Source organism: Rhinolophus sinicus, chromosome 15, assembly GCF_057876585.1.
Source record: "Rhinolophus sinicus isolate RSI-liver-muscle chromosome 15, RSI-T2T, whole genome shotgun sequence".
Lineage (NCBI taxonomy): Eukaryota > Metazoa > Chordata > Mammalia > Chiroptera > Rhinolophidae > Rhinolophus > Rhinolophus sinicus.
Window position 1 is genome coordinate 47920779 of NC_142515.1, and position 16943 is coordinate 47937721.

Sequence of the window (16943 nt, forward strand, 5' to 3'; positions counted from 1 at the left end):
AGAGTTTTTGACTCGGGTGGGTCTCTCTCTCTTTCTCTCTCTCTCTCTCTCTCTCTCTCTCTCTCTCTCTCTCTCTTTCTCTCTCTCTCTCTCTCTCTCTCTCTCTCTCTCTCTCTCTCTCTCTCTCACACACACACACACACACACACACATGCACACACACACTCATGCACAGAAAGGGCCTCTTAAGGAAGGCCCCTGGCACTGTTTCCCTCAGTTATCTGGAACGGCTGGCTGGCCCGGGACAGACCAAGGGGTGAGGCAATAGCTGTCCACACGCTGTGCTTGTTGGACACGGGACCTGTCATGTGTCAGCATCTGTTTTGTTTTGTTTCTCGTTTCACAGCGATCTCTTTTGTTTGGACGTTGTGCCATTAACATGGGTTCTTGTGTGTGTGCCTCTCTCTCATCCTTTCTTTTTTCTCTCCCTCCCTCTCTCGCCTGTGCCCCGTGTTGCATGTGGCTGCCCCAGGGAGTAAAGGGCCAACCAGGCGAGAAGGTGAGTCCACACTTTCCCCTCTGCCCTTCCGTCCCAGCCTCTGCTTCCACTTCGTGGACTCTTGGGGGTGCTTTCCGAGGCCCCAGCTCAGCCCTCCTCCTGGGGCATGCAGCCACCGCAGAGGTGCCAGCTGTGCCTGCTGTGCCCTCGCAGCCTCTCACGGCTCTGTTTCCTAACAGCTTCAGGCAGGAGACGGCCCTGTTTCCTAACAGCTTCAGGCAGGAGACGTGGGATTCCTGGGCTAAGGCCCCAGCTTCCCAGGCTGAGTGGCTTACCCTGCCTGCTGAGGCCTGGAGCTCTGATTCCACGCCTTAGGCTGTCACCTTTGCCAGAGGCAAGGAGAGTGCCAGTCCCTGTTTTATGTGGGATGCAGCGTCCTGCCTTCCTCCCAGCAGGGGTCCTTCTGTCAGAGCATCACCTCTCACCCCCATCTGTGTTCCATGCACCCTCCATTCTCCTTCTGTTGCCCCCCCCCCACCAGACTCTGGCCCAGACTTCACCCCTCTGTGTGTCACCCTGAAACCAGGACTAGGAAGTTGCAGGCAGCTCCAGCCTTCAGGCTCAGGGCTGCTGGGCGCACACAGCAAGTGCGTCCCTTGTCCCCACTCACTATTTTCAGCAACTCTACCCAGGTGCAAGCCTCTGTTCCCCAGTGGCAGGGTGTGCAGCCCCATGGGTGTTTGGGGCTGAGGGTGAGGAAGAAGATGAGGGGGTTTGAAACTTGAGTGGGGCTGGGGCAGGTTGGAGAGTGTCCCGAGCAGGGCCGTGGGGAGAGGCCTCTGGGGCCTGAGCAGCAATGGCTGAGCTGTGTTCCCTCCCTCCCCCTCCCTCCTTCCCTCCCTCCCTGTGCTGCCCTCTTGCCCATCGCTGCACTGCATCCTCTTCTCCCCGCTTCCGGCCTGGGGTCCTACTGCCCTCTTTCCCTGGTCCACGCATCTCATGCTTTGGCTGTGTCTCTTCCTGCTTCATCCCTCCTGCTTCCTTGATTGATCCCTCCCGATGCTCCGTTCATTCCCTCTGCATCTCTTCTCCTCTGATCCCTCCTCTTCCTCCACATCCTCTGGTCCCCTCTGTCCTTCCACCTCTGGCTGGCACCCCACCCTCACCTGCTCCTCCTTCCCCACCGGCCAGCCCTGTCTTTTCCCACCCCTGTCACCACCTGCCCCTGCCCCTCGCTCCTCTCCCTCTCTTCTCTCTCTCTGCCGTAGGGGGCCCCAGGAGATGCCGGGATGTCCATCATCGGTCCCCGCGGCCCCCCTGTAAGTGTTTTTACTTTTCTTGGGGGTGGGCAGGTTGGATGAGTTAATGAAAAGGGCTTGGGATGGAGGCAGCACTCGTCTGGGCTGTGGCTCTGGGTGGCGGACATCCGTGTGATGTGGTCCGGGCCAGGCCTTGGGGATGCTGTGATGTTAATGAGACTGGTCTGACTAAATATGCTGAAATTGCAGGCTCCTGGGAGGGTTTGCAGGGCCTAGCCACTAGCCACGGGACTGCAGCAGGTGGTTCTGCGGTTTACAGGCAGAAGAAATCAGTGCTTGCTCCTGCTCAGAGGTTGTGCTCCAGCTTTCCGGGGAACAGGCCTTGTTTCCGGAAGCCTGTGGAGCAGAAACCCGGAGTCCAGATTCCCTGACCTGACACCCACTCCTGGTCCTGGCAGGGGCCTGACCCACTACTCGCCTTAAAGGCTCTTTCTGTGCTCAGCCTGGGTCCTGCGTCTTAGTGCCTCCACCCAGCGGCCGGGGGCTTGGGAAAATCAGAGAGAATTCCATTCAGATATGCTTCCTTGGGGACCAAAAGTGGGACGTGGGTGATGATGCAGGAAGATACTGTGACTATGGGAAGGAGGACGGGCTGTTTTTCTCATAGCGCCTGAACTGCAAAACTTGAATAAAACCACCAAATGGCATGGTGCAAAGGACCTCAGCTGTGGCCCAGCACAGCCCTCTAAGAAAGGGAAACTGAGGCCCACAGAGAGGAAGGGGCTTGGCCAGGGTCCACCATATTGAGGCTGGGTCAGGATTAGAACACAGGAGCCCGGGCACCTACGGCTTCCACGACAGCAGCAGGGCACCGTTTCCACGCTGCGCTGTGCACTTTCCCTGACCTGCCATGCATGGTGAGAGAGTGCGGGAGCAGAGGGCTAGCCTCTGGGCGTCTGAGGCTGGCACAGTGGATGGGTGAAGCCTGGCCTGCCCATCCCCTGCTTTCAAGGGAGACAGCCAGTGGAGGCGGGAGAGGGGAGGGGTCAGAGAGCAAATTGCGTCCACGGGAGGGAGCTGTGATGAGCTAAGCAGCCTGGGAGGCTGTGGTGAGAGCTGGGAGCTGAAAAGTAGAGCCAGTCGCACTGCTTGGAAACTAAGGAAGGTCAGAGAGGGGAGCTGAAGGATGGCGCTAGAGAGCAGGGCAAGCATGTTAGGGGCCTGGGCTGGAGGCAGGGTTTGAAGGGTCCTGGGCTACGTAGACACAGCCTTGGCAAGGTTTCCTCGGGCTCAGACCACAACGACAACGCTAAGGGCTGACCCGTGGCACTTACTCTGTGGCAGGCAGTAGCCTGACATTTTTACGCGTAGTAACTCACCTAATCCTGCCAAGAGCCCCACCCACAGGTAGGTACTTTTAGCACCTCTGTTTTATAGATGAGGTAAGTGAGGCACAGAGAGGTTGAGAGACTTGCCCAGGTCATACGCTAGAGTGCCGTCACTCTGGGATTTGATCACTCAGCCCGGCTGTGTGGCTCAGGTCTGCCTCCGAAGCCCACGGCTACCGCAGAGCACCAGGCCACGTGGTAACCATCTGTGGTTCTGGGCTCACGTGGCCACAGCCCCTGTGGGACGGGAGGTCTCTTTGTGTATTGGGGGAGCCACAGTGTGGATGCCCTGGGCCCAATTGTTCCTGAGGAAGGTGGTACCGAGCCAGAGGGGTGACTGGGAAATGTGAAGGACAGACCCCCAGGTTCTGATGGCAAGGACCAAGCCTGGGGTGGGTCTGTTAGGATAGGGAGTAACATAGAACACAGGTCCTACCCTTAGGCCACCATCGCTGCCTCATGGTCTGACCACAGAGGTTCCATTGTGTCAATCATACGGGTCCTCTAACCCTTCTAGCCACATTTTTCAGCAGCATCACGTCAATAGGCTACCTAAAAGTTGTTGAAAAGGCCTCCCTTCTGGAGAACGTGCTCGGGCAGTGGTCTGCCTCCACTGCCCTGGCTTCCCGCCCCACGTCATAAGTCTAATCAGCAACATACCTTCCTCGTTGGATTTGATTCCAATGGTGAAAGCACCTTCTATTCAAGTAACAGCAATGACTTCTGTCTCCTGGGCACCCTACGTCCAGTGCTGAAAGCTTGTGTATGCACCAGTCTCTTTTAGTCCTTTCTCAAAGCTGTGAGGCAGGCCGCGCCAGCCCATTTCACAGAGAAGGAAACTGAGTTTCATAACTACCTGTGGTTACACAGCGGGAGCTTGGGTTGGGCCAAGTCAGCTTCATTCCAAAGCCGGCACTCTTTCCCAAACACCCGCTTCCATGTTTTAAGCTCTATTTGAAAAGGATATTTACCTTAAGGAGAAAAATTGTTCTCCCTGTGGGTGCCATGTGGTGCTAAGAGAGGTTTTATGGCACCAAGAGGCTTGACCAAGCCTGATGTCCTCCAGCTTTGGCCTGTGGGTCGCCATCACCCAAATGGCTGAGGCCACCCCTGCCAAGTCTTCACTAGACACCACCTCAGCTCCTCCACAGAAGCCACATGGAGCCAGTGAGAGCAGGGATCCAGGGAAGACAAGAGACCATTTGTCATTAAAAGGTAGAGGTCAAGTGGGCAAGTCCTCTGTGGCCAGGGATGTTGGGGAACGTGTGGCTTTCCACTTGGCTAGGAAGGGCCCAGCATACGTGCTGCCCCAGGGGCCACCTGAATCCTCTTCGAACTTCATAAGTGATCTAAGCAAGGGGGCGCCACCGGGCACTTTGGAGCAGGGTGGTTCACATTCCAGTGAAGCAAGATGCTGGAACAGTTACTCCATTAAACTGAGGAGGAGGCTGGGACATCGACACACTGGCTGGCTCAGCAGGAACTGGCAAGGTCACCTGCAGGCTAGGAAATGTCCCCCTTCTCTAAGGGAGCTCCCTCCCTCCCTGAGCCCTCCAGATTCTCCACGGGGGCCAGAAGGAGCTACCGGAACTTGCCGCCTCATTCACAGGGAGATGCCCCCCTCCATAGCCATACACCTGATGAGTGTTTCTTGGCTTATTTATTCCATTAATGTTTGTTAAGCACCTACTGCATGCTAGGTACTGGGTAGGCGATGAAAACCTGACTGCTGCCAGCTTGCCCCTTGGCACAGAAACCAGCAATCCCATAGTGATTACAATCCAGACAGTCAGTGCTCAGCCAGGGGCGGTTAGGAAGCTGTGGGGACACAGAGGAGGACCCGACTTGGGGTAGGGACAGGCCGGGAAGGCTTCCCGGAGGAAGGGATAATTAAACAGTGATCAAGGATGAGCAGAGGTGACCTGGGTACTAGGCTGGGGAGGAGCACCAAGCCCCCAAGGCAGGAGGGGTTCCTATAAACTACCGAAGAAACAGGGAAGTTCTTTCCAGAACGAAGAGCAAAGCAAGGGTGAGGCTGGTGAGGTGAGCAAGGGCCGGCTTGTGAAGGAGCCAGATGCAATGTTCTCAGGAGTTGGGGCTTTTTCCTGAGGGCAGTGAAGAGCCCTGGGGTTGTGTTCAGCTGACAATGGACATAATCAGATTTGCAGTTTAAAAAGATCTGATCCTCCCTGCTCCAGCACGGAGCATGTTGAGAAGGGCCTGCAGGTCGGGCCTGGCTGGAAGGCGCCTGCTATACTCAAGGCCTGGACTGGAGCACAGTCAGTGGGGCTGGTAAGAGGGCTGGGCTGGTGAGATACTTTGGAGGTGGAATTGATGGAATTTAGCGATGACAAAAATGGGGATGGAAGGAGAAACAGGAGTTCAAGATGACATTACATTTCTGACTTGTGTGACGGAGCGGATGGGTCGCCCTTCCTGGAGGGAGGAGCGGAGGTGAGTTTAATCTGAACATGATGAATCGGAGATGTCCTCGTACCATCCAAGGGGAGCTGTGTGGCCCTCCATGTGAGGTGAGACAGCCTGGTGTATTAGCTGGCTCACACCCGCTCACAAGAGCGTGTCCTGCATACCATTCCCAATTCTGTGTTCAGTGGCATCACGGTGGGAGCTTGAAATAGGCCATGGTGGGAGTATTTACACCACAGAAATTGGCAAATGCTATACAAAGCAGGAGTCTGCTCACCCCCCCACCCCACCCCCGCCACCAGTGATTAAACACCAGCACCGAGTCTTGTTTGAAAGCTAATCAGCACTGACTTGGAGAGGAGGTAGAATGAGGGGGCTCTGGGTGGGGTACAGTGAGCCTCGCTCAGGGGTCAGACAGGAGGGAAGGGAGAGTTCCTAGGAGGCTATTCCTAACCAGAACCTTCTGGGTTCATGTTGCTTTGCCTCGCAAGTTGCAGGTAGGAGGAAGGTAGGGAAGAGTGTCCTCTCGGGGGATCCACTTGGCTCCCTCTCCACCCTGGCCTTGAGTGAAGGGAAGAGATCTCAGAGAGCAATGTAAAGCTTATTTCCCTTGCTCTTGTTTAGAAGGATATATAAATCTATAAATTAATCAACAAATCTATAATCCATAGTTTTATTATGACCCTAATCCTAGTGAATTTTTTATGGGGTTGGGAGGTCAACAAAATAATATTCAATTTCATTTGGAAAAAATACTCTTGTGAGGATGTCGGGAAAATTCTGCAAAAAAGATTAAGGGGGATGGTGAGGAGGGGCTAGTTGTTCTACTAGATATCAAAATGTATCCTGTAAACAGAGCAATCACAACAACACATAGAATGGGGAGGCCAGAAATAAAGCTAAATGCACCTAGGAAATTGGTCCATGATAAAGGCTTCATTTTACAATAGAAAGAGAAAAATAGGTTGTTCAGGAAATGGTGCGGGGACAATTGACAACACCATTTAGAAAAAGGTTAAACGAAACCAAAAAAATGGCTTAAAAAAAGCTGCATCTCTCCATCACTTGTTATAGCAGAATAAATTTCAAATGAAAATATTTAGATGTAATACATAAAAACCTAAAATACAAGGACAAAGCATGAGCAAACATTTAATAATTTTCAACTGGGGACAGCCCTTCAAAACACGACCTAAAACCCAGAAGCCACAGGAAAAGATTGATGAGTTTGTCAACATACATGTAAAACATCCATATGGCAAAAAATATGTTATAAAAAAGACAAATGCCAAATTGGAAAGATATTTGCAACGCATACGATTATCAAAGGGTTACTGGCTTGACGAAGAACTTTGCTCAAATCAATAAGAAAAAGCAAAACAGCTTCGTATAAAATGTTGGTGAAGAACACAAACAGGCCATTCACAAATAAATAGGACCAGCAGTAAACATCGGAAGAGATGTCCAACCTCAGCATAAAATTGGAGAGATGTAAATTAAAATCCAGTTCCAAGTCTCTCCAAGTGCCTACCCAGCCCCAACCTCTTCAGGAAGTAGGGTCCCAGTTTCCATTTGGTCAATGACAACATTCTTCCCGACATCCCTGAAAAAGCTTTGGTGAGCCCTGGATTTGGCTCTGGCTTGGAGAGATGCATCCTGCTTAAGGGCGGGCTCTGTAATTAGCAAAGCCTGTGATTATCCCCACCACGTAAACATCAGCCGGAGTGGGACCTAAAGATGCTTCTTGGAATCCTCTCCTCCTGACCTTTCCTTCAGGCCTCTCAGCGTTCAGAGTCAAAAGTTTACACTGGGAAGTTTCAGAGGTTACATTGCACGGTTTCCGGGTTTTCTCCTTGGTGCTATTCTTAGCATCACTTATCCTAGAGAGGAGAGAAACCCAGGGCCCTGCTGATATGAGTGGCATCTCCTCCCTCTTGCCCTTTCGGATACCTGCCACAGCCCATCCTGAGCCTGCAGCATTCTCCAGCTCGCTCCCTGCCTGACGGGTGCGCCTACTCTGATGGCAGGGTCCCCGTCCCACCTGGCCACGACCCCTGAGCAGTAGCCTGGGGACACTCGTGTCCACAGCTTCAAGGAGGACCCAAGCAGCCTGCAGACGTTTCAGGTTCACAGCAGATGGATCCCGAGAAATCTTCCTCTGGATAGCGTCTGCTTCGGAAACTACTGCTTGGCAAGGACAAACCTCCATGGATCCTAGGCGTATCGGGCTTGAAAGCAGCCTTGTTTTATTCAGCACTCTTAGGTTCAGTTCAACCCAACAAACATCCGACGATGGCAGCTACCATTTCAAAAGGCTTCACAAACATAATTGAACATAATTCAATGACCCTATGAGGTTATACTGTTACCCTCCTCCCCTAGATGAGGTAACGGAGACACAGAGAGGTTAGACAACTTGCTCAGAGTCACACAGCCATCATCGGTGGAGGCTGCCAGACTCAAAAGCCCAAGCTCTGGAAAAGATTGTGGCCATTTCAGTCAAGGGAGGGACTTCCAAGAAGAGAGCTAAACAGTGAGAGCTGAAAGATATGTGTCTGGGGAAAGGCAGGTGAGTCATTGTGCCTGAGCAAAGAGTAGGTGGGAAGATGAGGCAGGAAAGGACCTAAAATGGTGGATCTGGTGACATTGAGGAAGATCCTGAATAATGTCTGAGCAGAAGAGAGCCCTTGCTGGTTCTTGAGAAGGAGAGTGGCAAGAGTCATGTTTCTTAGCTCTCCGTTACCCTTGAACTCCTGCTCAGCTTTCCCTGCCCTGGATCTGCTCAGCTTCATGCTGCTTCTAACGTCTACACATCTCTTCTGTCCCGATTCTGTCCTAAGCCACTGGGCTGTGACCAGTGAACCTACTTCTAGCCTCCAACCCGAATACCTATCTGTGTGGCCCCCCACTCCGCCAGGAAAATGGTCATGAATTGATGTGCGTCCTGCAAAGATGAGGGGATCCAGAGATTGCCCAACTCGGAGAGGCCTGCTGGCCAGAGTGAGAGGAACGTGAGAAAGCTGACCTGTTCTGGCCTGTTCCGAAAACACACATCCTGAGCACACATCCTATTCTGGCCTGAAAACACACATCAAGTTTTAGTACCCCTCGATATCCAAGCAAGCGGCAGAGAAGTGGCCAGGAGCAGTGACTGTGTAAATAAAAGGGACTCAGCAGCCTGCAGTTCAGGCGTTTAGTGTAATGCGGGCTGAGTCCCCGCCATCCTCTCCATAACCTGTTTACGTGCTGAGGTTCAGAGTGTCCATAGCAGTGAGGTGTTCTCGGGTGGGTAGGTGGGGGGGGGTGACTTCCCAGGAAGACCCAAAGGATGCTGGCCGCCTCCTTTTCCCTTCCCACCCCCAGCCCCTGGAAGAGATATCCTATGGTGTCCCACTTCCGTCTTTATCCTCCCTGCGAGCCAGTTCACCGTGGTACATGTCTCCCCCAGATAATCACAGAGGAGTGGGAGACCACGGCCCCTCTGTGAGCAAAGGTGAACCAGGGAACAAAGATTGGTTTCATCTCCTCCTCAGCATCCTCACTCCTCTCCATTCTTTTCAGGGTCAGCCGGGCACTCGAGGTTTTCCTGGATTTCCGGTAAGTGGGGAGGGCTGAGCTTAGCTGTGTCCCCCTTCCCCGCCAGGGCCTGGCTGGGTTAAACTTGATGCGGGGCCAGCCCTGAAGCTGCTCTTGCTCTTCCAAACCCTGGTCAGTAAGGACCCTCTCCCGCAGGCTTTCATGGAGCGCAATGGAGGAGAGAAGCTCAGCCCTTGGTTCATAGTGCAAGGGGGACAGGGAAATTAATATGAAATAAAGGGGCGCAGGACCGGGACAGGCTGGTACACCCCAGCGGAACACCGGAATATGGAACAGATGAGGGAACACAACCTCCAACCTGGCTTTGACAGGAAATCCTCCTGGAGGAGGCATGAGGTGGCTGGATGTCCTTTGATCCCTGCCTCAGGGGCCCAAGCAGGTTCTAAGAGGGTCACGGGAGCAGCTAGCTCTCATTCCCACAGGCCTCAGTGCTGGCCAGCCCTGCCTGTCTAGGAACCCGTCGTCCACTCTCCACCCAGGGTGAGGCAGAGGTCTGGATAATGATGTTGACAGCCGCCACCAGGTCCTTGTTCAGGGCACCTGGCACTGCACCCGGCAGACGGCACCTCACTCACTCACAAGGACCCTCTGTAGGAGGTCTATTGTTCCCATCCGCATCTTAGGATTGGAAACTGAGGCTTAGGCTCACCCATGGTCACATGACCAGTAAGTAGTCAAGCAGAGACGTGAACCCTAACTGTTGGAACCTTACCCACTGCCCCAGGCTGCCTCTTCAGCAGGGACCTGGGAGGTTCGGTCTTTACATCTGTCCTCTTTCTGCTTTCAGGGTCCCATTGGGCTAGACGGCAAACTGGTGAGTAGACCCTCTCGGGCTGTGGGTTCCTCTCCCTTCACTCGGTCCAGGTCACTAACCTGGACCTCTCTTAGTCCTTCTGCAAGGCCCCAACTCCCTGGAAGAAGCTTCAGATAGAATGAACGGTCCTGGCGCAGAAAGGGGCTGCCAGTGCGAAGGGGAGGAGGGGCCATTGGAATGAACGGCCCCTGACCCCCGGGGGCCTCCCCACAGCCGCCAAGCTGGGCTCTCAGCTTCAGGAGCAAGAGCCATGCCTAGAGTTTGGTGATGCCGGGTCCTGTTGGAAGGGAGCTGGGTAGGGAGTGAGGCAAAGAGGCAGCAGGTCAAGAAGGGGGGTGGAGGGCTCAACAGTGAATTCTCAGAGAAGTCTGGTCAGTCGCTCATGCCCTTGCTCCCAGGGCACCTTCTGTGTCTCCCGTTCTCCCAGGGTCTCTCATCCGCACACATGTCCAAGTTCACATGGAGGCTGCTTCCCTGTCCTTCCTTTACTTATTTCAATCCTTTTGACTTGTCCCCAGAGATAAATGTTCATGGAGGAAAGGAGACCTCTCCCCACTCTTAGAAAGGAGTGAGCTGGGGGAGACTTCGACCTTCCAATGCCCTCAGAGATGCCCCCCACAAGTGAAGGCAGTGGGTGCCAAGCTCCACCCACTCTTCTCTCCTCTGAGCAGCTGGCATCCTCTCAGATGAGGGGCCCGGCCCTCATCTGGTCACTCCACCCCTGTAGGCCAGAGCTAAGCACAGCGGGGGCGGTCGTGTCCATTCATCTCACAGGCCGGCAATGGAGGGAGGAGCCACCTGTGGCAGGCTGATGGGGCTTCTGGGTTGCAAACAGTGTGTCTGACACTCATGCTCTTCTCCCTCCAGGGCCACCCCGGACCAAAAGGGGAGATGGTAAGACACCAGCTTTCCTGTCTTCCTTCTGAGTGGTGAGGGACTGGCCTGGCCCCCATGGGCCACAGCCATGCACTGCCTGGCAAAGGGGGCCAACCGGGACAGCGGGAGTGGCTGTCTGCAGCTATATACAACCCATCCCCCTCAGTCCTCACATCCACTCAGGGAGGTGAGGCTGGCAGGGGGCTTCTCCATATGAGAAATGCGGAAAGGGAGGTCCAGGGAGACTCCACGCTTGGCCAGTGTCCCACAGAGTTAGAGGCTAGCATTCCCTTGGGTCTGAGCTTATATTCAGTGTGCACATGGGGGGGGGGCTAGGGAGCCCACCCACCCTATACTTCCTCTGTGGTCTGCTTTCCTCCTGCCAGCCTTACTCTGGGCTGCCCCAGGACTCCTGGAGCCCAGAGCATCCTGGCAAAAGCACACCGTGGCCCCCACCTTCCTCCTGGCCCCTTCCACCTCTGCAGAGCCTTTGAAAGGAATTTCCTCTCTCGGCAGTCTCCCCCAGGCCACTCCTTCCAGAAGAGAAAGGCCTGTCCTTGTCAGGGGCCATCCACTCCAAGGTAGGGGCCCGTTCTCAGTGGGAATGATGGGCCATTAAGAGTGGATGGGCCAGCTCTGGCTGGAGTGCTGTCCTGTCTCCCCGTGTCCCAGCTCCACTGTGAGGAGCCACCTCCTGTGGACAGGCCTGGGATTTGGGCCAGGTGTGAGAGCCCCAGGGTAGGCTCCTGGTCTCCCCGTCCAGCCAGGCTCTGGGCTCGGGCCTTGTTCCAAGTGCTGTGTGAGGCCGCTCTCCACAAGTGGGGCATTGCCAGGACGCCCGAGGCCAGAGCCCTGCCCACTGAGGGAGGCAGATAACCTTGTGGGTGGAAAAGGAGACGGAGGAGTGTTGGCTGCGAGGCCTGGGCTCTAGCCCCAGCTCCCCCCGACTTGCCATGGGAACCTTGGCAACTCAGCTCCCTCTGGACCTCAGCCTGTCTGCTTGATTCAGACTCAACTAACATTTAGTGAGGGCTTTCCGTTTGGTGGGCCTGGGACTAAGGGCTGCACATATATCATCTCACTTCGTCCTCACAGCACCCTGGGCTCTGGGTCCTGTCAGTGGCCCCTTTGACAGCTGTGGAAAGGGAAGCTATGAGAGGCTAATTTGCCCGAAGTCACACTGTGAGGGAGCGTCCAAAACAAGATCCAAATCAGTTCTCGATGCCATCCCTCCGCATTTTATTTCCTTTCTCTCTCCTTATTTCCTTGTCTCCTTCCTTCCTTTAACACATTTTTATTCAGTATCTGCACTATGCTGGGCACTGTGCCAGGTGCTAGGGATACAGAGGTAAGGGAGGCTCTGTCCTTGCCATCCTGGAGCTCACCGTGTAGAGGGGGAGACACACCTTTAAATAATCATCAACAATCACCGAATTGCCTTTGCAATCAGTGCTACGAAAAGGCAGGAACTGTTACCCTGAGAAACGTTGGTGTTACAGTCACCCACACTGAGGGTCAGAGAGGTGTTGCTGAGAAAGAGATTTGAACTGGGGCCTGAGGAATGAGTATTGAACTAAGGTAAAAGGGAATGGAAAGGAGCCTCTGGACATGTGAGAATAGCATGTGCAAAGGCCCTGGGGCAGGAAAGATCTTTAAATATCCACAGAACTGGAAGAAGGGCAGTGAGGCACTGGAGGCAGTAGATGGTAGAGCTGGCGTTGGAATCCAGGTCCCCCGGCCAGCTTTCCTCTCCATCCCAGCCACCTCCACTGCAAAAGCATTTCTTGTTTCCACTACCCTGTTCCTACGTGTGCTGTGCAAATGGATGAAGTAATGGAGACCCAGGCAGGAATAAACTCCCATGCTGCCATTGCAGTAGAGGCGTAAGGCACTTGGATACCCCAAGTTTGGGGTGCTTACCCCCTCCGCCCCCTTCCTGTGTCCTGATGCTACCAGATAGTCTGGGCATCCAGAAGTAATAACAATGGTCACCAACTAGCCCGGATCTGTAATCCTCATAATGACTTATTATTCCCACTCTACAAGAGGGGAGATAGAGGCACAGAGAGATTAAGTATATTGCTTGAGGCTACACAGCCCGTAAATATCAGAGCAGGGATTAAGACCCACGTGGTGAGATCTTACCCCTTCACCACATCTTCTATCTGCTGCCAGGGCTCTTTGTCTTGAAGGAAAGGAACCCTTCTTTGGGGCTCCTGTTCCTGCCATCTCTGCCCACTCCATTTGACTACCCAGGAGGCCTCCCTGTCTGTTCAGGGGTCAGAGCTAACTCAGGTGGGAATCGTGGGGCGGTCCCATCTCCCATTAGCCGCCATCAGTGTGATAGATGCCCTGTCTGCTGGATAGTCATCCATCAAACTCCGACAGGCCACAGAGCCCTTTAGGCTCCTGTTCGGTTTGGCACGAGAACCCCAAGCTATTAATTCAACACACTCTCTGGTCTAATTATCTTGGCCTGGTTATCACCTGTCCATCTCCTCCTCACCTCTCTCCCCAAATAGTTTTCCCTCTGCTAAGTGTCCAACATGGGGGGCTGGGGCTCATCCTCATGAGCTTAACCTGTGTCCTCACCTGTCAAAAGGGTCACCTTTGCCGCTCATACCTCACAGTAGCCCTGAGAACCTGATGTAAGGTGTAGCCCGGATTGGAGTCCCACAAGTGCTAAGAAGAGTCGGGACTCTGAATTCACTACTTATCTTACCACTCACAGGCTGTCCTAAAGGGGGGGGGGGGTTGACACCAAGGGCTTAGAACATTGCCTGGCACACAGGAAGTACGACGAGTGCCTTAGCCAGCATGTCACCCATGACCTGCCTCCGAGAGGCAGCTGCTATTCAGCGAGAGCTAATTGATGCCATGTGTTGTTGAACCTTGAAATATTTAAGAGAAACTTGAAATCCAGGTTTTTGTGCGCTCTCTTCACTTTTAAATGTTGTCAATTAACTGGAATAAACTATGCAGGGTCAACCAAATGCCGCTGGGGACCATGATTGTCCCCCGGGCCACCGTTTGGGACGCCTGGACTCACAGCTCTGTCTGTGCAGGCCTGAACCTTTGTTTCCTTCTTCACCCCCGGGCCTCCCTCTCTCATCCAGCTCCTTTCTCTCTCTGGAGAGAGGGAGGCCTGGTCACCTGCCAGATGCATCGTATTCTGCTGAACTTGATACTAAACACTTGGTCGGCACAAGGGCTGGGTACCACATGGACTGTCCCAAAGGCCACTTGTCCCCTCCCGTGTAACTCCTGGGACTTTTCCAGTTTGGTGGTTAGTCCAGTTGGACAGTTGGGGGCTAGAGAAGGCTCTTCTCCCACCCAGAAGGGTATATCCCTGGGTATCCTGGGTTCTTCAAGCTCCAAAGAGACTGGTCCAGCAGGTGGGCCTCACAGGCCCTCAGCGTGGTAGCTGGAAGGGACCTCAGTCCCCAGAGACTGGGGCACTGCCTGTGGCTGTAGCCATGTCTTCTAGCAGCCCTGCCCCCCAAGGTCCAGCCCAGATCAGCGTGAGGCAGAGTGGAAACAGCTGGGCCCTCATGGCCAGACAAAGCTGGGCTCACGTCCCAGTGCCACCCCTTGCTGAGCCTCGTCTCCTCACATCGTATAGGAGATGGAGCGCCCATCTCCTGGGCGAGTGCGGGTGTGAGCTCAACACCTCTGAAAGCCTGCCTCACAGTGGGTCCTCAAAATGGAGGCGCGTGTCCTCCCCTCTTCCCTTCAACAGCAGCCTCAGCTCAGGCGCCTGAGAGAGCCAGCTGGACACTGTGTCCTCCTCAGCCAACACAGGTCCACCCTGAACCCGGGCTCCTTTCTCAACCCGGCAAACTTGACAAGCCCTCCTGGAAAGAAACCCCAAGGTCTCTTACATTCCTCCAAGGGGCCCAGGACATGACTTAAGTCGCCAACTTCCTGCTTCCTCTCTTTCGCCCAAAGTTTCTCCAAAGTTGTGAGAAGATAGGGATGAGGCAGGCCATTCACAGTGGCAGAGCCCTGCCAGAGCTGTAAATGCAGGTGGAGGAACGAATGAAGGATGGCATTTGTTCTTCATCTCAGCCGTGGAGGGTGGGCAGGGCATAGCTAGTCACGCCCACTGATGGATGAAGCTGAGACATGGTATATAGGCCATACCCCCTGGAATGTCTCAGATGCAGACATGGGTGGCGGAGCACAACCTGTGGGACCCTGGGCATTTCGAAAAACGCCTGGAAGCCCAGATTCTAGCACAAGCCCCACCTAGGGCTGCCTGTCTGACCCGCCTGCTTTCTGTGCACCCACTGACCTGTGTGTGTTTCCTCCCACAGGGCCTGATGGGTCCCCGAGGACAGCCGGTTGGTACCTCGTCCCAATGTTCCCCAGCGAAGAGGCTTCGGGCTGCTGTGTCCTCAGCGTCAGTTTCTAACTCTCTCATTTCCATCTCTTTGTAGGGACCTCCAGGACAAAAAGGAGAAAAGGTAAGCCGGATGGAGGTTTTCTAGAATTTTCATCTCAGGAAACAGCCCCCCCCCCCCCCAATAGGTAGAAAGGGGTCCAAAGTAGTTATTTTCAAACTTTACTTCTTATCAGCAGAATCAGGGCGTCCACCATGGCACCGAGGTATATGAGAGAGAAAAGGGAAGCTGCTCTGTGTCGTTTTCTGTTCTTGGGGAGGGGGGTGGGCGGCTGGACGGCCTGGAGCCTCACCCTCCTCAGCCTCTTTCTCAGCCCCTCCCGCCTGCCACCCCCACCGCTTTCCATGAGCCTCTAGGATTTTGAGGTGTCAGTGTGTAAACCACAGGCCTGACCCCCACTCCATCTCCTTGAATATCTGATGGAGACAGCGGGGCTTGCCCCTGGGCGGGTAATACAGGGACCTGCACCCCCAGCTCAGAGGTGTCTCCGAGGACCCTGTTACCCACAACCTGCCTCGCTGTCTGCTGTTCCCACCCAGGCTTCCTGTTCAGGGCCGTTGGGTGGACCACCCAGAGGGTCATCCTTTCTGGAAGATGCCTCCAGCCAGGCATGGAGCGTAACTCCTGACAGTGCAGTCATGGCACGTGGGACAGGGCGGCAGTCCTGCCCCAGGCTCCATGGGGCCCCTTGCACACAGGCCCTGGGGCTTCTCCCCTGCTGCCAGCCAGGGGTGAGGGAGGGAGTTCGTTCTCCTGCCTCGGATGCTCCGTCCAGTACCAGAGCAGGGCTGGTGGGTAATGAGTGTGTGCGGTGTGTCCACAAGCCCCGAGTGTATCCCTGAGGCCCCGCCCACCAACAGCCTTCTCTGCCTCACACCTTCTCCTTCCCTCTCTCCCAGGGTCAGTGTGGAGAATACCCACACCGGGTAAGTGAACCCCTAAAACGGATCCATCCTGGGCGCAGCCCCCCAGTTCAGCCTCATCTCCCTGTAGGGGGCACCTACAGAGCTTGGGAACAGGAGCATACAGTCTCCTCTGTGCTCAGCAGCCAGAGCAGGGGCCGTGGGGTGGCGGTGTGTTTGCCCAGCCCAGGAGTGTGCCTGGGGGTCGGTCTGTGTGTTTGTGCAGAGCCGGTCTCTAGCGCTCATGTTCCCCTTCACCCTCTGCCCCCATGCGTGTCTTCTCATATCTGCCCTGTGCTGGCTGGGCTGGGAGTCTCCCAGCAGGCGTGTATCTGGAAGTCTGTGTGCCGGTTGTACCTCACCTTCTCTATAAGGCCGTGTGGTGTGTGTGTGTGTGTGTGTGTGTGTGTGTGTGTGTGTGTGTGTGTGAGAGAGAGAGAGAGAGAGAGAGAGAGAGAGAGAGAGAGAGAGAGACTGTGGGTGCATGTCTGGCTGCCTTCCCTGGCTGCATCAGAGGGACTTTTGGGTTAGTCATTGTTTCAGATGACCAGATGGCCCAACCTCAATGGTGGGACATAATTGGGGACGGACTATATCAATTCAAGGGTAAAATCTCTGCTTTGCCTCTTGAAGAAGAGGACACTCTTTCCAAACAGGGTGGGGGATTTCAGGGCTGGGATGGCCTCCCGGTCCTCCCAACCCCCACCAGCTCCCTCCTTTCCTGGCTCTACCCCAGAGGACAGAGCCCAAAAACTGTAGTCATCCTATTAAGAACCTGTAAACGATCTGCCAACAGCAGAGCCATTCTTGGCACAGGGAGGGCAAAGGTGTGCACTGC

At 54.6% G+C, this 16943-nt stretch overlaps 1 protein-coding gene across 1 annotated transcript in view; it reads left to right on the forward strand.

Annotated features, from left to right (window-relative positions):
- The window catches only part of COL13A1 (collagen type XIII alpha 1 chain), a 144511-nt gene that overhangs the window by 68988 nt on the left and 58580 nt on the right, over positions 1–16943 (forward strand). Inside the window, exons 5-12 of the mRNA XM_088792047.1 lie at positions 473–499; positions 1708–1758; positions 9075–9110; positions 9898–9924; positions 10792–10818; positions 15117–15143; positions 15240–15266; positions 16103–16129. Coding sequence (XP_088648173.1) covers positions 473–499; positions 1708–1758; positions 9075–9110; positions 9898–9924; positions 10792–10818; positions 15117–15143; positions 15240–15266; positions 16103–16129 — 249 coding nt within the window. The remainder of the gene's footprint in view (positions 1–472; positions 500–1707; positions 1759–9074; positions 9111–9897; positions 9925–10791; positions 10819–15116; positions 15144–15239; positions 15267–16102; positions 16130–16943) is intronic.